The 26,083-nt window shown below is 42.7% G+C and overlaps 2 protein-coding genes across 3 annotated transcripts in view; both read left to right on the top strand.

Moving 5' to 3' along the window:
* LOC106455900 (probable enoyl-CoA hydratase) overlaps positions 1–26,083 on the top strand; it is a 51,276-nt gene that overhangs the window by 3,605 nt on the left and 21,588 nt on the right. The window contains exons 3-7 of one of the 2 annotated variants that reach the window (XM_005722426.1): positions 1,848–1,945; positions 2,558–2,702; positions 14,442–14,591; positions 15,780–15,895; positions 16,036–16,181. In XM_005722426.1, coding sequence (XP_005722483.1) covers positions 1,848–1,945; positions 2,558–2,702; positions 14,442–14,591; positions 15,780–15,895; positions 16,036–16,143 — 617 coding nt within the window. In that variant the 3' untranslated portion in view covers positions 16,144–16,181. Of the gene's footprint in view, positions 1–1,847; positions 1,946–2,557; positions 2,703–14,441; positions 14,592–15,779; positions 15,896–16,035; positions 16,693–26,083 lie in introns of those variants that run through there. The other variant, XM_013915645.1, reaches the window with a different exon arrangement.
* Positions 20,723–26,083, top strand: part of bmp6 (bone morphogenetic protein 6) — a 47,653-nt gene continuing 42,292 nt past the window's right edge. Inside the window, exon 1 of the mRNA XM_005722425.1 lies at positions 20,723–21,662. Within this exon, the coding sequence (XP_005722482.1) occupies positions 21,254–21,662 (409 nt within the window). The 5' untranslated portion in view covers positions 20,723–21,253. The remainder of the gene's footprint in view (positions 21,663–26,083) is intronic.

The following is a 26,083-nucleotide window of genomic DNA, read 5'->3' on the forward strand; positions in this document are numbered from 1 at the left end:
TTAATTTTGCAGTAGCTCCAGAGAGTGAGACAGAGGAAGGAGGCAAAGCTGGTTATTATGGGTTGGTCACGGTATTAACTAGTTGCTCATGTAGTTCATTCAGATTTATGAGGGAGGACATTAAAAGTTAGATTTTATTCTTAAAGAGAGGGAAGTTTTACTTTATCACAGAGAGCTGTTTCAGTTCAACTGCTGCATGGAACACCACAGCAGGTGACGTACAGGTGTTTGCACATTAGCGGCTCTTATCAGCTGACTGTCAGTAAGCCGTTTACAATATTTTCTGCAGCTGTCCTTTCTCACGTGTTGCATACAGTAAGGAAACGGTCTGATTCAGGCATTTTAACACTACTGGATGTTCTCCATGTGTTTTAGGTGAGAGAGCTGCCTGAACACGGGCAGAGTGAGGTGTGGTTAGTGCACCAGACCATTAGCTTTTTTAGTAAACACTTTGCAGTTAGAGATCGGCTGATTTGCACTCTCATATGCGCGTCTTTCGGGTGCGTTCTAGAGAAGCAGTCAGCGGACCAGGATGTGCAACATAAAGCTCAGCGAGCTCAGTGAAATTCAGCCATCGATAATCGTTTTATTTTTATTTCTGCTGCGATATGTCAAAATGCCATGTTGAAACCGAAAAAATTGCTTCATAAAAATGTAAGCGCACAATTATATAGTGATTTCTAACATATTTGGCTCGGAGTCACTAAAGAAGAGTTGGCCTGCCAGATTATGGAGCCAACATAATGGAGTAAGGCTCTTGTGTTTAGAGGCTGGTGGCTTTTTTTAGGTTGGTATTTTTCATTTTTGTGCCATTTATAGTTGTTTGTTTTGTTAAAGTGAGGTGGCTGCTGCATTTCTGTAGCCCAGTTTTATTTGTCAGCATTGGAAGGTTTGGCTGTGATGGCCTGAAGAGAAGAGTTGAAGTTAAGGAGAGATGCTCGTGTGCTCTCAGGCTGAGATGTTAGTGTATAATACGATATCGGCTGTGACATCCTCAGGGATTTTATTTATTTGCCTTGATCAGGTTGACCAATGATGAGTTTTGTGTGTTTTGTTTTAGTTAAATTCTTAATAAATAAATAAGTAAATAGAAAAAAAAGCCGATGAACCCTTGTCCATGTACTTTTGGATCCTACACTTTCTACTTCTTAGTGTCCCTGTGAAACTGCATCTTTTTGTAACTTCTGTGGAAACAAAACTGTTTCAATTCTCGTAACATTGATTCCTTTCTTCGGTAACAAACCTGAAGGTTTCCTTGTGATCTGTCTGTCGCTTCTGCTCATTTCCTCTTACAAGGACAAAGGAGATAAGGGTGCTCCTTCACAATGCTGCTCCCATAAACAGGGTGACACACTGTGTTTCTGTAATTGCCTTGTGCTGACCCACAGCTGCAATCAAAAGCTCCCAGTCGATGGGTGTTGCTTCCGCATGCATTCATTAAATTCGTTTTCATTACTGTTACATTACAGAGGGAGGAGGATTTTATGAGTCCCTGCCCGAAACTGTGACACAGTGTTTGTAGGCCTCTCGGGCAATGTTGTAATTACCACATGAATCCAACAGGAAGGGGCTGTGGTTGCAATATGTTACTCTTCTGTTGATGAGAATATGATGTGTGTACATTTGCTTGTGTGCGAGCACACGCGCGATCTGTGCCTATGCATCAGATTCTGCTTCTTTAGGGGGGAGAGAAGCATTTGTGTGCCAGCCAGCCCAAAGCAAGCTGTGCTGTCCAAATTGTAGCGCTCAGACTCCAGCTCAACTTGTTGTTTTTTTCATCCTCGTCATTTTCCCTTCCTCTCTGACTTTCCAGCTGCCATACTTTGTAATTTTGCGGTCTCTTCCAGGAGGGAATTTCTGCGCTGGTTATGATCTGAAAGAGCTGGCCAATCACACAGGCCCCTCGAAATTGGAGCAAGATGTCACAAAGGGTCCTGGTCCAATGGTGAGTGGTGAGGGTTAGATGTATATTTCCTTATGATGTTAAAGGGTTTGAATAGAATGTATATAAAAATAGATTTAGGGGCTCATGTTGAATCATGGAAATACCTCGGTAACTACAGATGCATAAGCAGAAAGCCCTGGCTTCTCGTACAGTCTTGCCACTCGACGAAAGGACGAATCATAACACAAATGATGTACTGTAAGCCAGGAAAAGTGCAGGTCTGTAAGGTCTGTTAGGATCGCATGCAAAGGCTTTGGGATTGAGTGGACCTCCTGTGCAGAAAATTATAGCCTTATATCTCGTGCACAATACAAAGTGCTTCATTTGTTCAGCTACGGCCAGAACTCGGATCATATTTCAGCCCTTTGTTTGACAGTTTGAGAAATGAATTGGCAAATAAAATCTGGAACGTTTTCAGTGGATAAACCCCAAAAAGCATGAAGTGGATAGTGAAAACATACATACATAAATATACACAGACAACAATTTACACATTTAGTTCTGGGAATATTTGTTCCTCGTTGAGTGTGTGTTGATTGTAGTCATTTGGCTTTGCGTACGATGTAAGTGTGCGTGTATGTTTGCAGTCACTAATCCAGCTGTTTCCTCCAGGGCCCGTCCCGTTTACAGCTGTCAAAGCCCCTGATAGCAGCAGTGAGTGGTTTCGCTGTGGCTGGAGGGTTGGAGCTGGCTCTGCTGGCAGATCTGAGAGTGGTGGAGGAGAGCGCCGTCATGGGAGTGTTCTGCCGCAGGTTTGGTACGTCTAACACCCCACGCTGCTATTATCTCTTCTACTGCTTCAGTTACTACTGTGCTGTGCTGTATGGTCTGTCAACAAACTGGCGACTGTCACCACTACTGCTTTGTTTTGACAAAAAAACTAGATACTAAAATGTTCACCCTTTTAGCAGAGCCCTGCTCACAATCCAGACATTCAGATATCACCATGGCAGATACTGCACCTAATAATAGAAGTGGGGGAAGATTTTTGGTACCAGAATCTTTCTGGTTCTAGTCCAAATGGTTCTGACAATTATAGTTGAGCAGGCTTTGATTGCATGCAGGTATATGGTCAATTTGCTGAAAATGGATTCTCGAAACTATTATCTATGGTCTGAAGAACAAATCCAGAGGTCTGGATGTTTGGTGGTTACGCCGAACCCCCAAAATACTTGCCAGTGTCCTAGAAGTCAGAAAATGTGGAGTGCCCACTCCAGGTCAGGGACTAATTGCTGCCCCAAGTGGAGGAGTTAAAGTATCTCGGGGTCTTGTTCACAAGTGAGGGAAGAGGGGAGCAGGAAACTGACAGATAGAAGTAAGTGTAAATGCAAATGCTATCGATTTACCACTCGATCTATGTCCCTAACCTCACCTATGATAACGAGCTCTGTGTAGTGACCAAAAGCATGAGTTCGTGGATACAATTGGCAGAAATGAGTGCGCTCACAAGGTTGGCTGGCCTCTCCCTTAGAGATAAGGGGAAGAGTTCAGTCATTTGAGGGGGACTCGGAGTAGAGCTGCTACTCCTCCTGACTGAGATGATCATGATGCCTCCTGGGTAAATGGACATGTCAATCAATCAAAGCTTTATTCGTCACATGCAGGTTGCCCTGCAGTGAAATGGGACACCCCCCACCTTACACATATAGCACAAACATTACATGGGGATACAGGTTGGAGATTGGTAGAATCAGAGAAAAAACATTGAAATGTACACGAGGAAAAAAGAGACCCCTACTCATGCTGTGCTTCCATGGTAGGACAGCATGAGAACAGGAAACAAAAAAACTCCTTTGCACAAAAAAGCACATAAATGTCCACAGCACAACATTGTGAAGACATGACAAGCCACAGGGGTGGGTGGGGGGTGAGGAGTAATCTGAAGAAACACAGCAGCCACCCTGCACAGCGCTATCATTCCAGCGCGCCACACAGACCCGCCGTGTCCTACTTGGAGGAGGCCCTTGGGGTAGACCCAGGACATACTGGAGGAATGACATTTTTTGGATGGCCTGGGAATGCCTCACTAAGCCCCAGATAAGGTGGAAGAGGTGGCTAGGGAGGGAGGGCTGGGGTTCTCTTCTTAAGATGCTGCCTCTCTAACACAGCCCTGGGTAAGGGGAAGAAGATGGATTGATGGAGGGATAGATCAATGGATGTCACCAGAGTCATTAGACAATAGCCAAAGCATTTCAGGTTATCCAGTGAGCTCTTATTGCTACTCTGCTAGTAGTGCTACTTCTGTTTGTGTGCTTTTTGTACACAACAAGCCTAATATTAGAAATATCACTGATGTCTTTACTTTAATATGACTAGTATTCATACTAAAATATATAATGATCAAAAGAAGCGCTGCAGCTGGCCGTTCTTAATTTCCTGCCACTTGTAGTTGCAGTGTTATATCTATTAAACGCTTTACCAAAAGCGTAGGTGTAATGACATTAACAGCCATGCTTTCTCTCAGTTAATCCTGCTGCTGTTAATACCAATCCAAGCCTGTCAGTAGCAACACAAGAACCAGGGGGACCTATTTTTTTGGCAGGCCATCTCTTTTTTCCCCTTCTTTTCTTGTTTGTTCTACCTCTGTGTGTGTGTGTGTGTGTGTGTGTGCGCTCAGCTAATTATATCTGCCCGTGAAAGTGTCCTTGTGTTTTTCTTTGCATCCAAACATACATCACTCGTGTCCTAATGCCAGGAAGTTGACACTGTTTCTATTTTTCAACTCTGTTACTCTGTCCTGTGTTATCACCGAGCCTCCTCTTGTTTGTGTGCGAGGACGGAGGCAGCGCGATAACACCAGTGACCGTGACCTTTTGGCATCACGGCCAGAGTCTGCTGGGCAGTCTTGATAAGTAGAAGAGGAAGCAGCCAACTGCCAGGTTTCCACTGCAGGGCCAAAACAGGGCTTACATATTATTTATGTCACACAATTTCCTCATAAACAACATTTTCCCTTTTTGGCGTCTAGTAGCTTACAGGCAACGTTTGCATGCTGAGTCAATTCTACTTTTAAACGACCAAGCAGTACTTTAGAGCATCTGCTGTAAACACTTTAATCCTGATCCCATTGCTGGCTTCACTCGGTAAAAGTGGCTCGTGTTGGAGCATCGCAGCTTCTCTCATAGAGCTGTCACTCCTCTGACCGTGCTGCCGGACGGCTTAAAATCCAACCATAGTGTTTATAAATACAGCTGTTGTACTATAATTTACTGGGAGTACTAGATTTAGAGTGTAAACATGCATGGTTTATTATCTAAGCCTGTAATTTAACAGGGGAGCAGTGCCCTCATCTGCTGACCGACTATGCAGTTCATCCTCACAGACAGAGTAGTGCCATGTCCTCAGTGTAGGGAACACTCAGCTCTACTTGTTGTGTGTTTTTATACATATTTTTTTAGTGTTGGATCCATTTTACTGTCATTATTTTTTCATTTCTGTTTCAAATGACTCTTGAATTTGTTTAAAAAAAATTTTTATACCCATTGAAATAAGTCATGTTGTGACAAAGTAATTTTTTTCTTTACATGATAATTAAATAAAATAAATAAAAAGATCTATGTATATATGTAGTCTTCCATGCTAGTAGATATGGGAGGGACAAGTGGTGTCCGGTGACACCGACCAATTTGTTTAATAGCAGCGTTACCTAGTAAACTAAAAAGATATCACCAATAGCTGCCAGCAGAACAAAAGCACTGTCCTCTTCGTGTTTTGGTTGCACAGTCAGACCTTCAGCGTGGTAAATGTGGCAGACAGAAGGCAACAGTCAAAGCAAGGCTCATGGCGAGCCTGCACTACCATAGACTGTCATTATTCTGCAGCCTTTAATGTCTTCTCACGTTACTCAGTGTTGGAGTCTGTGCAGCTGCTTGTGCTGAACATTTTGTCAAGATTTGTTGTCATGCAAACTATTTATTAGTGTTACACTGGGCTAAGTGATGAGCGGAGCAACAGAACAAGTGTCCTGGTGATGTGTTTAACCCACATATCAACGGCCGCTGCATCCATCCAGGTTTGAGCCCTAAATGCTGGAAGAAGCAAAATGGCAGAAAAACACTCAATGAAAAATTCGCTAGCAGGAGATGCTAGCTGACCCACTAAATGGGGAGCTCCTCATATCCAGCTTATATACTCGTGCTGAATGGAGTCAGCTGGACTGGCCTTACGGGAGACAGATTGGCACCTGTGCAATACTACACAACATCCATCCAACCATCCATTGGATCCATAGTTTACTTGTTTATGCATTCACAAGATATCCCAGGTTCAATTGCAGGAGGGTGAACAAATAAGTTTGGGATTGCATCAGGAAGGGCATCTGGCATTAAAAAAAATGGAGTGACCCTCTTTGGTGACCCCAGAGAGTAAAGCAGCAGCAAGTAGCAAATTTCATTTTCTAATTTCTGAAAAAAACAAAAAAAACATTGTAAAGAGTAGAAATGATGCAAAAGTTGTCCTTTCAACAGTGGGTTCGGTTTGTCTCTGAAAACAAGCTTTCTTAAATGTTTTTTAGAAATATCGGCCTCCACTCTGCACGTCTCATCAGCAACGAGACGAAGCCGACATCTGCGCTCTTCCTTCATCTCAGAACTATGTTTGGGAGGCAGAAATGAGCATTACTGCGGTGTCGACACATTAAGTTACACATTTCCTCCCAGTAATTAATTCTGAGCCTCATATTTGATTGCCACATATTTTGTTTGTCAACACATTAGCGTCGTTTCCTTCAGCTTAGCCGAAACCGCTGTGGTTTTTCATTCAGATGTTCGTTTAGCAGAAGAGCGGTTTTACTGTGGCTTCACCAGTTTTATACTCACTTTCTGCATAGCTTAGGCCTCCCTACCAACATTTCCTCTTCCTTAAACCCGTAGGTGGTGTTTTGTCTGTTTTTTTTCTTAAATGAACATGTGGGTGAAGGAACATTAGATCCAATGGGGCTTGACAAAAAGCCGCTTTTTAGGAGTTCAATTTTTAACACACAAAAAAAAAGGCTTAACATTAAAGTTTAAAAATCTTCTAACGCTAACGCTAAACAATTTAAAAACCAAACTTCCCAAGCCTTTCACATCAAAAGTACTGCTGTTCTGCCGGGCGCACTGTTTATTTAAAGATCCTGCGTTTCTTAGTGATTATTTCCTTTTAATGGTCGAATTCTGTAACCGTTTTTTGGGCCAGGCACAGATGGCAGCAGCCGGAGGGAATCCCTGGTGGTTTTGGAGATGAAAAACCCTCAGAGGCTCGCTGCGCTGCTCTGATGTGGGCCAGCGGTTACCGCAAGGATCTGACAGTTTTCTGGCATGTGATTGGCTGCCAAAACCTGTGGCTTCCTGTCTGGGGCACCTCTGCCCCGCCAAGGAGGAAATGAGAAGGAGGAGATGGTTGCGTCACAGGAATCTGGTGTTGGTGTCTGCTGCTCTTTGAATTTTCAGCCCTGAATGAGAAACCATGCCACTTACCTAATTCCCTCATGTTATTTTGGTTCCTTAAACCAGAGGAACATAACAAAGGGAAAAAAAGAAAGAGTTGGAGTAGGAAGTGGAAAATAGAAATACTTCACTTGTCTTAGTCTTTGTGTCTAACTAACTTGGGACCCGTCCTACACATAAACCAATCCATTTTAAGCCTGTGTGTTCCTGCATGGGTAAGGCGGATTCTAATTAAGAAACAAGAAGCCAATAATTGAGGGACACAGATTTATTTTTTAAAGTGAAGCTCTAGATTTAATGAGGCTTGACAAAATGCATTATCACAATAGTTAATAGTTTAACTCTATACCGCCTGAAAGCCTCTTAGGAGTAATCACTGAAGATAGTGAGGGTGGAAAAACCTAGAAACTATTCTAATATTCAGCCAACAACATCTTTATTGATATAAACTGAGGTGCCAGTGGAGGTCGTCAAACGTCGTCTTAATGGGTGGAGAGAGTTAAAGGTTAAGGGGAAGCTTGTTCCCTGTTAGATCTTATCGTGCACAGTACTTACATGTGATTTCGCCCTTTTTCTGAGCTGCCATTTTATGGCTCGAGGCCCCATTTACAGCCTTGGTGGTCTTGTGTAATAGCCCTCTGCAAACTAAACAATACGCAGCCCTGGTATTAAATCAGTGGGCTAAACACATGAAATCAAGTTAGCTGTGTGGTGCTCATTTCTGACCCTGCCCAACTCAGTTATTTTCCTCGATTCCCAGTCAGTATTTCAAAGCGAGCTTCCGATTGAAGGTCTTGTCCATTTAGTCTGGAGTTCTCCGGAAATCGTTAATCCACATCAAACTTAATCGCATTACCCTCATGGGAGGCCATTGTAGTGGGTTTTGCTTTGATGTGGTGAGGATGCCAGCAGCACCAGGAGCAAACCAGAATGCCCCAGTGTGTCACGTTTCACACTGTTTGGGGTTATTAGCAGCTAAAGAGTGGTGGGTGTGTTGCCTTATTTCCTTTTCGTGGGACCTGGTACCCAACTCATGCTAACGATGATGAGTTGATGCCTAGAGCTTTAAGAGTGATGGGCCACCTCTTATTTCGGTATAGTTTGTTTGGAAAATGGGAAATAGGTGCAGAAATGTATTGAAACGTGGGAGGATACATGGATTCATAGTATTTAAGAAAAAACCAGCTTGAAAGTCGATGTTTATTTGACCAACTTTATTCTTCAACGCAGCCTGAACTCTTGTAGTCGAGCTTTCTTCTCATTTCTTTAAGTAGTGTTAAGGAATCTTTATCCCGGCTTCTTGAAGGACATTCAAAGCTCTTCTTTGGATGTTGGCTGGCTTTTGTTCTGTTCTCTGCCAAGATGATCCCACACTGCTTCAGTAATCTTGAAGTCCCTGCTCTGGGGATGTCAGTCCATGACTGATCTGTTTTACTGTCCAGGTATGTTTTACTGCATTAGCAGCGTGTTTGGGATCACTGTCATGCTGAAAAATGACCTCTGTACATACTGACCCACAATGTGAACCAAACATTTCAGATTTGGATTCATTGCTCCATGAGATCTGTTGCCACTAATTTTCAGTCCAGTTCTTGTGTAATTTGAAGACTAAAACCTTTTTCCTCCTGTTTCCTTTCCTTAAAAATGGCTTTTTGATAGCCACACCTCCTCCAATGTAATAGCTTGATAGTGCGTAAACAATATTATTGCTGTCAATCTGTGTTGTCTTTGGTATTTCTGTAGATTCAAATAAATAAATGGTAACAAGTTATGTGTTTTTACAACAGTGTTTGTAACAAAGTGCCTGAAATACAATTTAAATTGTATTTTTTTCATTTTTCTTTTAAAATTGGTCCTTTGAGTCTGAGATGTTTTCTTATGCTTGATTGATTTATAGGTCACTATTAACTGACCGAAAAAAAAACAAAAAACATTTCTCTGATGATCAAGTACAAAATCCAGACTTTAACACTTTAGTATTGTTAATATAAAACATCGAACAGCCTTTAGAAATCCCGGAAAACTATTGCTCAAGATCACTTTAAAAAATGACATCAAAGTCTGGCCTCTTGGAAACAAAATACAAAGAAACGAAGGGTGGCTGAAGATTGTTAAACAGTGCTTTATATTTGTCCTTTTAACGCTTTGAACCAGAGTTATATCTTTTATGAGACGAGAAAAGATATAAAGCCGTTGTTCACAGATCGTTAAAGTCGGTGTGCATTTCTGTTAACTGTCCTTTTAAGTAATTCATGGTCAATATACAGAAACATCTCGAGTTACAAGCGGAAAATTTTTTTTATCGCTCTCTAAATGTTGCCTCGTGTCATTAGAACACATTCGATGATTACTCAGAATTGCTTTTTCTAAGTAATGTTATGACATTTTTATACAAAACTATGATGACTGGAAGGCAACACATTTCAAAGTCTGCAGCAAGAAGATAAAAGAGCAGATATCATCTGTCCTCTAGACTTTTACATATCAGTCAGATAAGCAGGAAGAGAACTCACTCTTCTGTCTGGTTATTAAACAATAGGCACTGCTGATTCATTCTTATCCCTGCTTTGAACAAAAAAGGGAGCTGACTGCTTTTCAAACATCTGGCTCATTACTAAGGACCAAAGATGACAAATCCACATCGTATTTTTATCTTCAGCATCAGGATCGTTGCTCAAACGTCCCCCCCACCACCACCTTTAAAGAGGATCTCCACCACAGCCTGCCTCTTTCAAGCCAAACATACCTTTTTAGTTAAAAACTGCTTCTGAGCTCCTATTCATGTGGGACAAAGCGCAGGTCTGTCAAACAGGACACATCAGAGACGGGACTATCAGAGAAAGAGGGGTGGAGTGGGGCTGCCAAGGGTGGAGGTGCTGGAGACGGCTGCTGTGGATAAGAAGGGAGATCCTTCCGGTAGCTGATAGCAGCGGTGCCAACAGCAGCACCAAAAGACAGAGACTAGGGGGTCAACCTGGTCTTTATCTGCTCTTCTTTGAGTCGGGCTCTGTCTTCTTCTGGCCTTATTTAAGCTCAGCGTGCTTCTCGACTAGCGTGCTTGTCTGTGTCACTCTACTGACTTCCTGTTTCTGTCTTTTCCTGCAATCAGATTGATAACACTGGGCTTAACAAGCAGCACAATCTTCTCGTTATTTCTCCGTCACTGAGGACTGTAGCAGTGACTCCCAACAACGGGGTCATTTAACCCATGCAAAGACTGTTAAGGAGCTCATTTAGTTGAAAAGAAATGTATCCAAGTAGGCAAAATGGATATCAACACACCTTCTCAGTAAAGGACTGTGACTTTTAGATCAAAACAAACTAGGTTTAGGCGGCCACAGTACAACCTGCATTACTCAGAACCTGCATTTCACACAAACTCATGGAATGAGGGAACACTGAAAAGAACTGAGTGAAATCTCATCTTTGCGGACAGTGTAGAAACCCCCTCCCTCACTCGTCTAATTACAGTCTTCAGCCTGTGAGAGCACCATATGTGCCGACTGTCTCAACCTGGACCAGGCCCCTGGATTGGTCGCACATGTATTGGCGCTGGTATTCCGTGTATTCCAGTTTAATTTATTTGAACGACACGGAGAGACAGAGGAGCTCACCGTGTATGAATAGAATCGCATTATTTCCATGACTCTCTGCAGAATGAAAGAGGGGGAGAAAGAAAAAATTGAAAGCTCGCACGATGATTTGGGGTTATGAAAACATGTTCTACACATGTGCTCTCAATAAGAGGCGGTCAAACAGAATCAGTGACTTGGAGGAATTCGGGAGTTGGGATTGTGGTGTGGAGCTTGGGAAAATTGAATGGTCGAAAGTGTGCCAGTTGCAGCTGGTGCTCTTTAGAAATTAGGACTGATGCCAGAAGTTTACGGTACCTTGCAGCGTTCCCTCTTATTTTCACCCGATTTCTCTCCGCTGGACGCAGTAATAATGCAAATGTGTCCATTGAGACTAAGAGTAAAGAGGAGTTTTCTTGCACTGATGTAAAGAAAGTCAGTAGTGTTTCATCAGCTGTTTCCACACAACGTGAGCGACTTTTAATGAACATGTTGCACACGGCACAGCAGCCTGCATTCACTTTAATCTCGTTCAGTTAATTAATATTTATTTAAAGATCTTTTTTTCAGGAATTTCAGGCTTTACTCCAGACTGCTTATCATTCAAGTATTGTTTTTATTTGTTTTATTCATTGCAAAAGAATGAAAGGAATAATTTTAAAACTTATCAGATCTCAGTGGGAGAAAATCATGCTGGATATCTGCACTAATATGGACTGGGTAATATGTTAGGAATGAAAGGATGACACATTGTTTTAGGCAGATGAAAATGATGACGCTACAGAGGGCTGAACTCAAAGACATCCATGAAATCAAGTTGAAAAATGATGCAGCAGGCTAGTCCATTTTGACAAAATTGTAATTGCAGGAACGGCATCAGATGGGCAGAAACATAAAGAGGTGTTGTCTTGGATTTAGGTCAGGTGAGCATGGGGGCCAGTCAGTGGAATTAATTGCTTTCTCCTCCAGGAACTGCCTGCATAATCTCGCCATATGAGGCTGGGCATTGTCGTGCAGCAGGACCCACTGCACCAGCGTAGAGTCTGAATGGGTCCAAAGATGTCATCTCGATACTGAAGGGAGTCAGGTGGCATTTCCTACCCCGTAGATGTCTGTGCGTCCCTCAGTGGATTTGGCCTGTGTTATCCATGGCTTCTCAAGACCCTTTCACATCTGTCACGTGTGTTTAGGGTGAACCTTCTCGCATCTGTGAAAAGCACAGGGCACCACTGGTGGACTCTGGTATTCTATAGCAAATGTTAATTGTGCTCCATGGTGCTGAGCAGTGAGCACAGGTCCCACTAGAGCAGACCTTCCCAAAGTGTGGGGGCGCAGAGCCATGGCAGGGGGGGTGCGATATGAAAAGGGGGGGTGGGGGTGGAGAAAACGCTTGGACACTGCTAGCACGGGGCGCCCACAGAAACGCAAAGCAGGAGATGAAGCATCGCTGAATATGTTTCCAAACCAACTTCATTCTAAGCCAAAGACTTAGCATATCTTCCCTTTGGCTTCACCTGCACAAGTGCCGAGGTAGGTCTCCCCTGCAGAACTGGTTTTCACTTTGTCGAGAGCAGCGCTGGGCTGTTTAAATCACGGACAAATTCGTGATTTTTAGTTCACAAACACTTGTTGTAATGACTAACTACTCCTGACATTTTGGAGATGTTAGCTCTTTATACAGTAAAGTTACAGCAGGATACAAATAACATCAGGCTGATCCTGCCACGATTTGTCCCCCGGTTCAAATCGCGGACAAACAGGATCCCACAGCTGTTTATGTTTTTAAACCCATTTTGCACAGAGAGGCCTTTTTTGATTTGATTGCAATGTTGAATATTATTACACAGAAGAAAAAAAACAACTACATGTAAAATAATCACACCGTGACGCCTCTGCCTTTCTAAATGGAGGGACAGTAACTGAGTGTTTATATGTAAGCTGTAAAACCTGCAGTCAGATTAACAGTAACAGTATTTTGTCTCTATCTGCCATTTTGCAATCCATCTCATGTAAACAATAACGTGGCGCACAGCGTGACGTGAAAAAGGCACATACCTTTGACGTTGCGTGACGAACTCTGTATTCCTCGTCCACACGTAAACGCAAAAAAGGAGTTTTAAAAAATCTCCGTTTTCGGTGATTCGAAACGCCGTTTACGTGTGGACGAAACAGCTGCGTTTTCAAAAATCCCCGTGTAGGTGCAGACGCAGCGTAAAAGAGTTAGTAGTTTATTTTATTACTACCTGTAATTTATTGCAGGTTACTTGTATTTGCTTAATTGCTTACTAAATATTTGAGGTGTGAAATAAACCGCAATGGAGCAAAATATGGGTGTGTGTGGTTGGAGGGCGTGTGCGTGTGCGTGCGCGCGAACATTTTTCTTGTAAAACAAAGGGGGGCCCAGCAAAAAAAGGTTGGGGACCGCTGCACTAGAGGACGTCGGGGCCTCAGGCCACCCTCACGAAGCTTGTTTTTGATTGTTTGGTCAGAGATATTGAAACCAGTGGTGTGTTGTCATCTTGTAGCTCTCTGGCAATGCTCATCATGTTCCTTAAAGCACAAAGGAGCAGTAGTGGTCACGCTGATAGGATAAGGGCCCTGTTGAGCTTTTCTGACAGTTTTTTCACTAGTTTTGCATTTGGCTAGAGTCATTGTCACTACTGGTGGCATGAGGTGGATTTCTGGATCCTACAGAGTTTGCACAGCTAGTCCAGCTCCTCCAGTCCAACTCCTCTAAAGGAGTACATGCTGATGGGATGGCCCTGCTGATCGGTTAGGACCTTCTATGGCCCTGTCCAGCTCTCCTAGAGTAACTGCCCATCTCCTGGGATCTCCTCCGTGCTCTTGAGACTCTGCTGAGGGACAAACCAGAACAAACCTTCTGGCAATGGCATGTTGGACTGCCTGTGGAACCTCTGTAGCATCCAGGTATCACCTCATGGTATGAGTAGTGACAGTAGCCTAACCAAAAGCAAAGCTAGTGAATAAAAACAGTCCCAAAGATGAGGAGGGAGAAAATGTTGGTGGCCTCCACCTGTAAAACCCTTCCTGTTTTAGAGGTCCCATTGTTGCCCCTCTAGTGCACCTGTTAATTTCATTCACACCAAAGCAGTTCAAACTGATTAACAAGCCACTTAACTGACCAATATCCCAGAAGTTTAAATGCTTGATGCTATACTCGGATTAAAAGGGTTTTTTTAATGTGATTTTTTTGAGCAGTGTAATTTATTGGTTAGATTTTGTTTATTTGGTCTAACGTCAGGGAAAAATGGAAAGAAACTGTATTTAATGCACCATTTAAAATGTCACAGTAGGAAATGTTTCTTTGATGAAACATAAATGATTTATCAGTTTTCTTCAGACTTATTCAGGAGTAATCAGATGAGCATAACAAGGTGTTATGTACTGTCAAAGTAAAAGGAAGCACAGCAGTAGAACTAATGCCTTTCATGCACAGTAGGCTCAGATATATATTTTATATTTGAAATCCTTTTCTAGGTGTTCCACTGATTGATGGCGGCACGGTGCGCCTCCCACGTCTAATTGGTTTATCAAGAGCACTTGACCTGATTCTGACTGGACGGCCAGTTGGAGCACAAGAGGCTCTCGCATATGGACTGGCCAATAGAGTCGTTCCTGATGGCCAAGGTATGTAAATTGAGTGTTTTAGCAACATCATTTTGTGAGTTAGTACGAGATATTAGACCTCAGCATCCCAGCACTGAGTATTTAAAATTATCAAGCACCAAAATGTTGCTAAAAATACTTGAAGTGATTGTTTTTAACTTTTATTATTTAATCATAAATTTATAAAACAATTCAATTTTGTATAACGACAAATCACACTAGTCACATCAGGCACCTTGAGGTGCTTTATTGTAAAGGCCTTATAATAATACAGAGAAAACACCAAGAACCAAATAACCCCCTGTGTGCAAGCACTTGGTGACAGTGGGAAGGAAAAACCCCCGTTTAACAGGAAGAAGCATCCAGCAGAACCAGGCTCAGGGAAGAGGAAACACTGGGAACTCTGGGAAAAGTTCTTGCTTTAAAAGTGATAACAGATACTCAATATTAGATTTTTTTTAAACTTGAATTAAAGCCGTAATTAAAGCTTTTTAATTACTTCTTGATTGACTGATTTAAATCTGATTGTGTTGTTGTACAGAAGCAAAAAGTGACCTTGTCCAAAAACTTGTGGTTCTGTCTTTAACGCGCTACATGGATGTAGCTGGGTTAGGTTAAGCAGGCGCTGTGGCTTCAACGCCACACTGGAGCTATAAATCCTCATTAGTGCTGTCTCCTTCCCTTCAAACGGCCGTTTCAGGATTAAGCTACACACACATTTCAATGTGGCATTTCCTGTGTTATATTAATGCATAAAGTCTCTTCTATGCTTAAATCCAAAAAAAGCATCTCCATGTGGTCTTCATGATTCCCCCTCCTCCATCCTTAGATGTTAGAAGAAGATTAGCTAATTCTTTTAGGAAACACTTCTTCCCACAATTGCCTCTCCGAAGGATGATCACTTAGCTCAAGTTTAACATCAGAGGAAAGCGAAGAAGTAGCACTTCATCATGTAGAGAGGCAGATCAGAGTGTGTCATCATGAGGTGTAGTTTCTTTTCCAAATGGCTGATCTGGATGTGTCCCAGTGCTTTCATGTGGGTGAGGAGGCAAAGTGACGCGAAGAACCAGTGGCAGCATTAAAACACATTGAAATGCAGTACGTTGGGGATCTTTGTGTATTCTCTGTGTTGGGAATGGACACGTTTCCTAACATATGGACACTGCACATGTTTTCACTGTGTTGATTGAGTTCATGTTGCAACCACAGCTTTACAGGCGGCGCTTGAACTAGCAGAGCAGATCAGCTCCTTCCCTCAGCAGTGTCTGCGAGCCGACCGTGCTTCAGCCATGTACGGCTGCTATGACGCTCCATCTTTCACACAGGTAGGCAGATCCATATTTACACATTTTGATGGGATAATAGCTTAAAATGAGTTCACGGTTGTTAATGGCTGAAGGGTTGTAGTATAAAGGAATAAAATGCCTTTATGTAAATACATGTACATTTTTTTTTTGTTGTCCAGGCCATGCAGTATGAAATCGACCATGGGATTCCTGTCATCCAAGCAGAAGCTGTTGCCGGGGCACTCAAATTTACTTCTGGAGTAGGAAGAGGAGGAAAGTACTCCTAGGATTTAGCTTGCACTAACCTTATGAAGTGTGACTTCAGGTGATCCAACACATCCTGCTGCACACTTTCAAACTCTTTGTCTACAAACTGAAAGTATTTTTTTATGTTTGTACTCACTTCCTATCTGCTTTAAAAGCAATTACAGTTGCAGTGAAACCCAATAATTAAGCTCAATTTAAAAGAAATACAACTAATGATAATATCTTTCTACCACTAATATCGTCTCTTTGGTTTAAAATTTACTATGTTGTGAGTTGCACTTGTGAGCAGCTCAGCGGAGCGGTGGCTGTCAACAAGTTTTTGAAAATTACCGCACTGTCTCCAGACATAATTTTAGAGTTGGTGTTAGTAATTTGAAATGCACAAAGTGCACATGCTGCACGGCCCACTTTCTCCCTCAGTGATGTTTTCAGATGTTTATGAGGGGAATTTGACTTTCATTTCTCAATGTAAAACACAATAATCCCCTAAACTTCCCCCAAATTCAAAAATGTGTCGTATGAAAAGCAACATATAATGTTTACTTTTAATAAAATGAGAGCTTACCTGATTTTCTCTGTTGTTTCTAACACCCTGTGGACTGATTTCTACGTGAAGGACCAATTCGCAACCATCTGCCAACCAAAATATGAATATATATCCCTGACTCTTTGGCAAATGGTTGCTGGAGATTGATGGCGGTCACTGGGAATTCAGTAGTCCCAATCACACAAGCCTAGAGACCAGTCAGTGAGCCTCTGAGAACCACTCATCGCTGGGAAAAAACATGTTAGCTGAAGCGCAGAGGGACAACTTTTGCTTTGAAGGCAAATGTTCTGTGTTTCAAGTGTGTATTGCACTTTTTCTACCACTTGGCGAGATCTTAGCTAGCTTACTTGGCTATTTGCAGACAAGTTTGCATCTTCTACGCACTCTACGGGCGACTACAGGAATTTACTAGTGACCAAAGCAATCATAAGGAGTTTTTTTTGTCACAGCATCTTTTTTGTGACCAATTGCATCTAGAAACCTCCAGAAACCACTGAACAACCACATTTTTGTGGGGAATAGACATTTTCAATGTATCACATTCAATGTTTTTTCTCTGTATGTATTATTGTAGGGTCTACCTTAAAATATAAAGCGCCTTGAGGGGACTGTTGTTGTGATTTGGCGCTATATAAATAACATTGAATTGAACTGAATGTGGCAGACAACTCTTGAGGAATTAGGAAGATGTCTTTTAGCATTGAGATCATCTTTACTGTTTGTGCCACTGCTGGAGAGTCATATGACCACAAAACGACTCCAACTCAAAAGACTAACAAGATGTCGAAAGAAGCAAACCTGCAGGAGCTCGCAGTTGCTCCTTCGACTGAAGAAACACTTGATAACTGGGTTAAGGTGTCTGCTTGCATGCGTGTGGGTGCGTGTGTGATTTAGCAACTGTAGCAATACAATTACTGCAGAAAATTTAGCGCTTATTATCAGGTCTGTGCCAGGTTAAGCATTCCTGTGGCTTTGGCGCATACTTCCCCTTAATTTAGCATGTTGAAGATTCTTGAGAAAAAAACAACTTGGTTCTCTCTGCATGAAAGTTTGTTTGAACTCCTCAGTGACCTCTTAAATAAAAATGTCTCATGGGAAGATTTAAAGGAGTATATAGATGTGTATGTGCGTGTGTGCGAGAGTAAAATAGAGACAGACAGACAAAGACCTCATTAGGTCTAGGAGGTGTCCTGTCTAGACAGTGTGATGACAGGACACAGAACTTCTGTTTAATGTTTCCTCCTCCCTCTGCTTCCAATTCACCCAGCATGCACACATATCACCTGCGCTGCCTCGGGGAATGCGCACACACACCCTCACACACACACAACATGTCAAGGGATATCTTTTCATATTATTTTAAAGTAAATGTGTCCATGTGCGGCTTGTTATGCTGGTTGCTATGAAAGCTCTGCGAAAGACAAGAAGAACTATGAATTGTTTTTGGGGAGCAGGGTAGTGTTTGTTTATTGAGACACATGCCTAAAATTAATGGTCCATAAAGACTTTAAATCATGGACTTCATGGTGTTGCCATCGGCTGATTCATAAATGAACCCTTTCATGCTTTTATCCTGACTCGTTCCCTGTTTCTCTGTTTAGCACTCAAGCCAAAAAAGCATCTTTTAAAAAAAAAAACTGGAAGGGAAAAAAGTCACCATTCACAAAATCGTTCCCAGTGAAAGGGTTACTTTTATGTGTCTGTGTGCTCAAACTTGGCTTAACCCACAGCCTGTGTTATAAATCAGGACTTAGCTCCAGCTCAAATAAATGGGATCTTGGATTCCAAGAAAAACTGAAAAAAGCTGATAAATGACGTCCGCGGGACAGCTGGTTCTCCGTCAGCGCAGCACAGCATCTTTAGCCCTGCTTCTGTTATTTCAGAGATGGATCAGTTTGCGTTTCAAAACACATAATTTTATGTGTGACAAGTCTTTCTGGATTATTTTCATGTTGATTAGGCGGGATAAATGTTTTCAACTATTTCCAATCAGGAGAACTGTGTAGAGTGAATATAGCGAATAGACAATGACATTTGAAAAACACGCCCTTCCCCAATGTTAGGTTTTCTTTCAGCTGTATGGGATTGATGGTGTGGTATTTAGTCTGGAAGCTCCCCAGCAGTAGATGTGTGAGTGTATGTGTCTGTTTGTGTGGTGGTGGTGGTGGTATGTGTAGCTTTGATGCTGGATCTCACTCTTCACGTACAGATTAGATAAGCTCTGGCAGCAGCAGTAGCAGAGACTCAGAACGATATGGACACCTTTGGACCTTATCACCCGGTCCATCACAGACTGAAGGGACCAGGAAGACATAACACAGGTTAGGGGGAATGGAGAGAGGGCAGCAAAAGACAGAAGAGGAATTTTAGAGAATTCCTTTTCCGTTTCTGGAGCACGTTTAGCCGAGTTCTGTTAGGCCGGTTCTGAAATACCACAGCAACATATTATTTACTAAAATAGCATGTGAGATTTTTTATTTTTTAGTACATCCAAATGCATGAGGTCCATGCTATTTTCAATGGAATATTAGAGACTATAAAAGCACTAAATACTACAGCAGCACATTGCAGTGAATTTGTGACACATATAGGAGACATAGGTGGCTAAGGTATAATGTTAAGCACTATATTTTATAGGGTTTAAATGTATGACTTTAATTCGCAAAGTATTAAAATTGCTTTATCGAGTCATCTGAAGTGAGGAAGTGAAATAATGTGCCAGAAAAGAAGCATACCTACTATTATTTACAAAAAACTTAAATAATAGAGAACAGGTGACTGTATTTGTGTATAGTATGGCACTTAAAAATACTTTTAAGTAATTAGTGACCAATATCGTTCAAATCACAACAAATACTCTGTCTTTGAACACTTTTGATTTGAATTTTGACTTGAATTTCAGGGGAGTTAAATCGCAAAGGTTCACCTCTAAGAACAAACTCTTAGCTGTGACCGTGGGCAGCTGTTGTTTCATCATCATTTCATTCACAAAAGAGCCTACAGAGCTGAGTGAGAGATATCATTAAGTTACTGTCCTATGAGGAGCAGGGAGCTGACCATGCATGTGAAGTAAATCCAGAACTGGAGCATGTTTGAATGCCTGTGAATGTGAAATAAAAAGCCCTTTGAAAGAAAGAGCATAGATTGTGAATGGATGAATGAGGTAAGTGAGCGAGGAGAAGAGTGCTCAGAGTAGAAAAGCGCGATCAATTTAGATCCAGCTGCGGGGAAGTGTGTGGGTTTGCACAGCCAGTGTTAAATATTCAGATGTTCGTTAAATCTGTGTTTATTCATGCAAATATTTCTGAACCCTTTAACTCTGGACTCTGTGCTGTTTAAAAATCCCGTGTCTGCCACGCAGATACTTCTATTTTCCTGTAAACCCACTCGAAGCTGAGACTGGGAACTAAATATTTACTTTATTGTTTTAGTTTGAAATGAATGTACGACCGCAGACTGTACAAAGAAGCAAAAGAAAAAAAGTTAAAATTCTTACTTCAGGACTTTGTTTTCCAAGGGTCATCTCGGCCAAATTACCCATTGCGCAATTTGTTCGCGTTATTTCCAGCGGCGGTAACAGGAAGGTGCGGGCTCTTCTCGCTTGTAGCTGCTGTGAGCGCTTTACTTGCTGTTTCAGTCTCCATCGTCAGGGGTCGTGCCTCAACAGGACAACGTGTAAATGTGTGACCCCTGCTTTAGCACATTTACTGATTCAAGCTCCCGCATCGCAACTCTTCAAACCTCGTTAAAAACAGATCATTTTAGAGTATGGTGTGCTCCGATCAGAAGTGTGAGATCGACCCCAGCAGTCTTATTTATTAGTTACACGTAGAAGTATGACGCCAGAAGCAGAGTTTCCCTCAAGTCCTGACACGGAAAGTGTAAAATAACGAGCGCATCTCGTGCTTCACAAACCTGACAGCTTTATTAAAACAAACAGGCTGTAAGTAAAATCTGGAAATACGATGTTAGGTCGTGTTTGCAGCCTAAAAAGAGCTCCACCTCTGGCTGAAAGCGCACAGAGTGGGCGGTTAAAGCGCCGAACACGTCCGTGCGCACGCATATTATGGACTGCAACCTGCTGATTCCTGTTAGACTCTGACACTCCGCCTGTGGGAGTAGGTGACTGTCGCTGAGAGCGCTTCGAACAGTTTAAGGACCCAGTGCGCAGCTTTGGAAAAGCCATAAATCCAGGCGAGTAGATATATCCGCTGTAAGTAACATGGCTTCTGTCAGAGGAGTTGTTCTTCTTCTGGTAAATGTGACATCAGACGGTGTCTGTTGACCGACTTACTGGAGCGCTCAGAATTAAGTTTCACATGGTGCACTTTATCCTGAAGGAGCCAAGCGCGCTACGGCGATCAGAAATGAAAGCTGGGCCGATACTATTATGCGCATTTTGCTTTGGCGAGTCTTTTAAATGGCTTGATACACGATTCTTTCTTTGCTTTTGATCTTTGGTTGCCACAGATCACAACGCGCTCGGACGGACTTTGGTTACCATTACGCGCATTTTTACTTTCGGATAGGCGACTGAAGCCAGCCACTCTTGGGACTCCGGAGAGCCACTGCGGGACAACACCATGACCATCCGCTGGCTTGCCTTGGTCGGATTGTGGTGGAGCGCTTATTACTGCATGTTCACAGTCGCGGGGAGTAATTATTCACTGGATGGGAATAACGAGGTTCAAGCAGGTTTCACCCACCGGCGGCTGAGGACGCATGAGAAGAGGGAGATGCAGAAGGAGATCCTGTCCATCCTGGGGCTGCCCCACAGACCGAGACCACATTTGTCAAACGGAAAGTACAACTCCGCTCCGCTTTTCATGCTGGACTTATACAACACTATATCCAGCGAGGAGAAGAGGCAAGTGGAAAGCAGGTTGGAGCGATATCAGGCCATGCGGACGACCCAGAACCCTCCCCTGGCCACATATCAAGAAACTGCCTTTCTAAATGATGCAGACATGGTGATGAGCTTCGTTAATTTAGGTAAGTTATTGAAACAGAACAAAACTTTTTCATCTGTGATTTTTTCTTCTCTGTGCGTAATTGTGATTGTGTTGGGTCTATTTTATATGAGACCGAACAGGTGTTTTATACAAGCAAGTGAAACTTGTGCCTGGGCAGACCGGAGGATAATTAGACAAAATAAGAAAACTTTATCGGAATTTAATGCTAAAAAAGTAAAATATAAAATAAAGGGTCATAACTTGGCTCTTTTTATCTCATCTACTTTAAACTTTGGGGTTACAGCTCTCAACACAGCGCGACACACAAAGCAGACACACAGTTACGCACTTTTATCGCCGGATAATGAACGAACCCATTGTGCAAACCACAGAGAGAGCAAATAACAAACTCATCTACTGTGCGGTTTGAGGAAAAACTGACGAGGTTTGTATTGTTTCTGAGTAATTTATTGTTACACGTCCTCTCCCTCCGCGTAAATTCGCCCTCCTCAGCTCATTTATAGGACCGAAATTCTGTGGTCAAGTCTTGCTGTGCAATCTACGCCATGATTTATGTCTTCCCGGGAAAAATAAACCTCGTATTCTCAGCAAACCATCAACCACCACCGCTGGCGTGTAACACACACACACACACACACAAATATAAATATATATATATATAAGGCTATTCTTGCCGTTGACCTCCGTTACAGCGAGTTGCGGTTACTGTGCGTAAATCGCGTCGCGTTGTTTGTGTTTCCCAAGCAGCTTTGTCTTTAATTAGCTCGAGTGATGATAAAGAGGAACACTTTAATCATAACGGGTTTAGGACATAAAAGCTCAAAGCCTTTCCTTCCATTAGGAGCTGTAGTGTTTACTGGGAGACTCTAAACAGAGCGCCTCAAGATAAACAGACGCGCTGCCAGAGTCAGGCGCTGGTGGAGAAGGAGGCTTAAATCCAGATTGATTGTCTTTTCTTGGGGGGGGGACTCGGTGCATTGTCATGATCTGGCTAGGAGAGCAGTGGGAACATATCACTGCTGAAGAATGTAGTCTTATGGCTTCACCCCCCCTCACTCAAACTTTTCTTAAAACAAATATTCCTGTAAATATTTTTACCCCGCACCCTTCTAAACCATTTAACAGTCACTCAGTACCGCAAACGAAGAAGTGAATTAGGTTGGAGTGACTGAAGTAGAGCACTATTCTCTACTTATTGTACCTCTGAGGATTGGTGTTGCAATTTTGTAGTGATGAAAACCAGATATTCAGACAGGAGGAGGCCGTCGTTTTAGTCTCATATATCGGAGCCCCTCTTGTTGGCTTCTGTGGGGGGAATGCGATGGTGTTTGTGCGTCTGTGGCTTTGGTGTTCCTTTGCTGTGCGAGTGTTCGGTTTATACGCCCGTGTTGTTGCACATCTGGCTCTCCACTTTGATTAATCATGTCCTGTCCATCCTTTGACGATTCCCTCAGATTTCTGCGGTGACCAGGGGATTAGGTTGCCATCTCCTCCAGCCGTACACAGAGTCCTAACCGCCCTGGAGGAGGGATGGCTTCCTCCCTGAATGTGATTGTAATTAATGTTGGACAGGCCAAGGCTTTCCATCTGCTTTGCAAATAAGGCCTTGCACGACTACCGTGTGTCGTCGCCGTCCGATTAGTTTTTAATGTGTCTTTTTTGGGGTTTTTTTGGGCGATTGGAGCCATTTGTGTGGTGGATTCTCTTTTAGAAAACTATAGTAGAAAGAAACACTTCTGGGTGGTCCTTTTGTGTGTGTATTTCAAAAGTAGCCCCAGAAATCTGGATATCATATGTGGCCTGAGTAAAACTACAAATTGGAATCAAGATTAATGAGAGAAAGAAAAGCAGAGAAGTCAAACAATCTGTCTGAAAGGATTTGAAAATGACAGATTAACAGACTCGGGTTCAGCCGAGCTCCTTCATCTGACAAATATTGTTAAGTGAAACGCACTGTAGCAAGATCATCGGTCAAATTAAAGAAGATGACATGTGGTTTACACGGGTCACATGGTTTTCAAAGTGGATTCACCTGTTTTGAAACCAGCCATGTGTGCAGATGTACGAATCACAGAGGTGAAAGCGCCCCGTAGCAAACAAAACAAGGACAGTGATTTAAACTTGGGTCTGAGCTGATGGCTTTCACAGCCAACCGTGGCAGCAGCACAGATAGATGTCTCATTCTCAGAGTGTATTCTCCCGGGGGCACGGACAGATTTAAGAGCCCCAGCGTTACATTCGGTCTCAAATACGCTCTCTGCAAACCATATGCCTCCTCACACCCCCACCTCTGCGTGATTCATGTACACTTTGTGTTTGGTCGTCCATTCTCCCATGCCTTCATCACTTGTTCAGAATGACCCACTGAAAAAAAGAAGAAGAAAAAAAGATGTGGAAAACTTTAAATTGGGGGGGGAGGAAGCAGAAGCACATTTTCCAGCTGCTTTTTCATCTTCATTCCTAGAGGAGCGCGTTCATCACTGTTTGCCTTGTGGACGTTCTGCTTTTCCACTGGGGTGGAGTGAAGCGACACTGTGTGCCGCGTGACTCACCCTGTGCGACACTCTGCAGCTCTGGACACGTCCTGATGCACAGAGAGGTCCACAGGTGACGGTCGCTCTGAACAACAGGAGTCGGGGGTTGTTAGAAGCACTTGTTTCACGTGTGCTTCTAATCCTTTACCGGCAAGAACAGCAAGAACTATAAAGAGTGTTCATCCTTTAGTGTACAAAGCTATGTTTTCCACATTCACATTTGCAGTGAACTATTAGAACTATTAATATTTAGTGGGGGGAAAAAATATGACCTACTGGACTCCTCGGTAAATCTCTCACAAGGTAGTATATTGTGGAGTAAGTGACCAGTATTGGTAAAGCTGCATTCCAGTGGAAAACAAATGCAAGAGGTCATTGCTCACTCAATTAATGAGCGGTGACATATTGCTGAGCAAATACCCAAAGCCGCAGTGACGGTTATAATAGTCAGCAGGGGAAAATTTGCTATTCCTATCAGGTTTGATTTTTAGCGGTTAGGCTGTTTCCTGGTGGTTATGGTGAATGAGAGATGCACAGAAACGCCTTTGGTTTCATGGGTCGCTGAGCAGGAACGACAAATGTTGTTCCTGTGTCATCTGCATTTAACTGTGATGTGTTTGTGGCCGACAGACAGACAGGCAGGCAGGTGCGGAGGTCTCTCTAAAGCTTGGCATAGCTCTGCAGGGCTTCTGTTTGTCTGCTGGGAGGCACCGAGGGGAAGGTCCCATAATAATCCTGGAAAACCCCCACAGGGATTTTGAACCTTGTTTGACTTTTTCGAGTTCTAAATACCCTCTGATGCTTTGGAGGTGAGATGAAACCTGTCCTCGTAGCTACTTTTTCTTCTAAGGCCCAAGTTGCTCTTGTTTTCTCAGGATACAAAGCATCCAGATAAGATTCATTTACATTTAGTCACGGGCTGCTTCGTCAAGCAGATCACAAATCAGATTTTTGTGGTTAGATTTGGGAGCACAGAGGATTATGTGTGCGTCTCGGGGGAAGATTTTTCACCGGCTGGCTAAAGTGCAGTTGAAACCACGTCTTAATAATCTGCCCTTAATACTTCTTGTTTGTATCTACACTTACCTTTGACACATTTATGCTCACCGATCCATTCTATACAAGATGTAATTGAAAATAAGCAGGCTTAATAGTGCAGTCTGTTCATTCTAGTTGAAACAACAGCTCATCTAGAAAACCCACAATCAAAGATGAGAGGTGCCCATAACCTTGAAGGAGGGATGGGATTTAATCTTAAAATCTGAGTAATAAATTGTCCAACTTATATTTTTATCAGGGTTCAGATCGATTTTTTTATATGTAGTGTGGAGAGTGGCTATTTCGATGCACAGACTGCTCATCGGTGTAGCAGAACTTAGAAAAAAGTACACATCAGATCTTCATCTTGGAAAAAACACGTGCAGCTTTTGGTAGACTGCATCTCTAACACTCTCTGGAGGAGGTCTGAAAACAAACAAACAAACATGACATCTTGATTTAATCTTGGTTGCATTTAAACTTGGCATTTTTCCCGGTGTCCAGAAAGCGAAACTGCACATCTTTCCCTCAAAGCTCGAATGTAATGAAATTGTTTTATGCTTTCTCCCACCTGTCTGTCATCGCTTCTACCCTTATTTTCTCTTTTTCCCTGTCCTTTCAGTCTCTGCACACCTCATTGCATGGCTATACCTGAGCTGTCACTAAGCAAACAGCCAAGCGTTCACCTACCTCCCACACTTTAAAGGCAAACAAGGCAGAAAGCTTTAAGAAGTGGGTTTTGGGGAGATTAGCCGGGTTCAGACAGCCCTGGGCTTATTCTCAAATGAAGTGCCCTTATTAAATGCCTGTTTTCCTTGTCTTATGATGCCTGGCTGCGTTTCTCAGTGCCTAAGCCCAGGTAAGCCAC

Source organism: Pundamilia nyererei, unplaced genomic scaffold, assembly GCF_000239375.1.
Source record: "Pundamilia nyererei isolate P.nyererei 1_Seehausen unplaced genomic scaffold, PunNye1.0 scaffold00007, whole genome shotgun sequence".
Lineage (NCBI taxonomy): Eukaryota > Metazoa > Chordata > Actinopteri > Cichliformes > Cichlidae > Pundamilia > Pundamilia nyererei.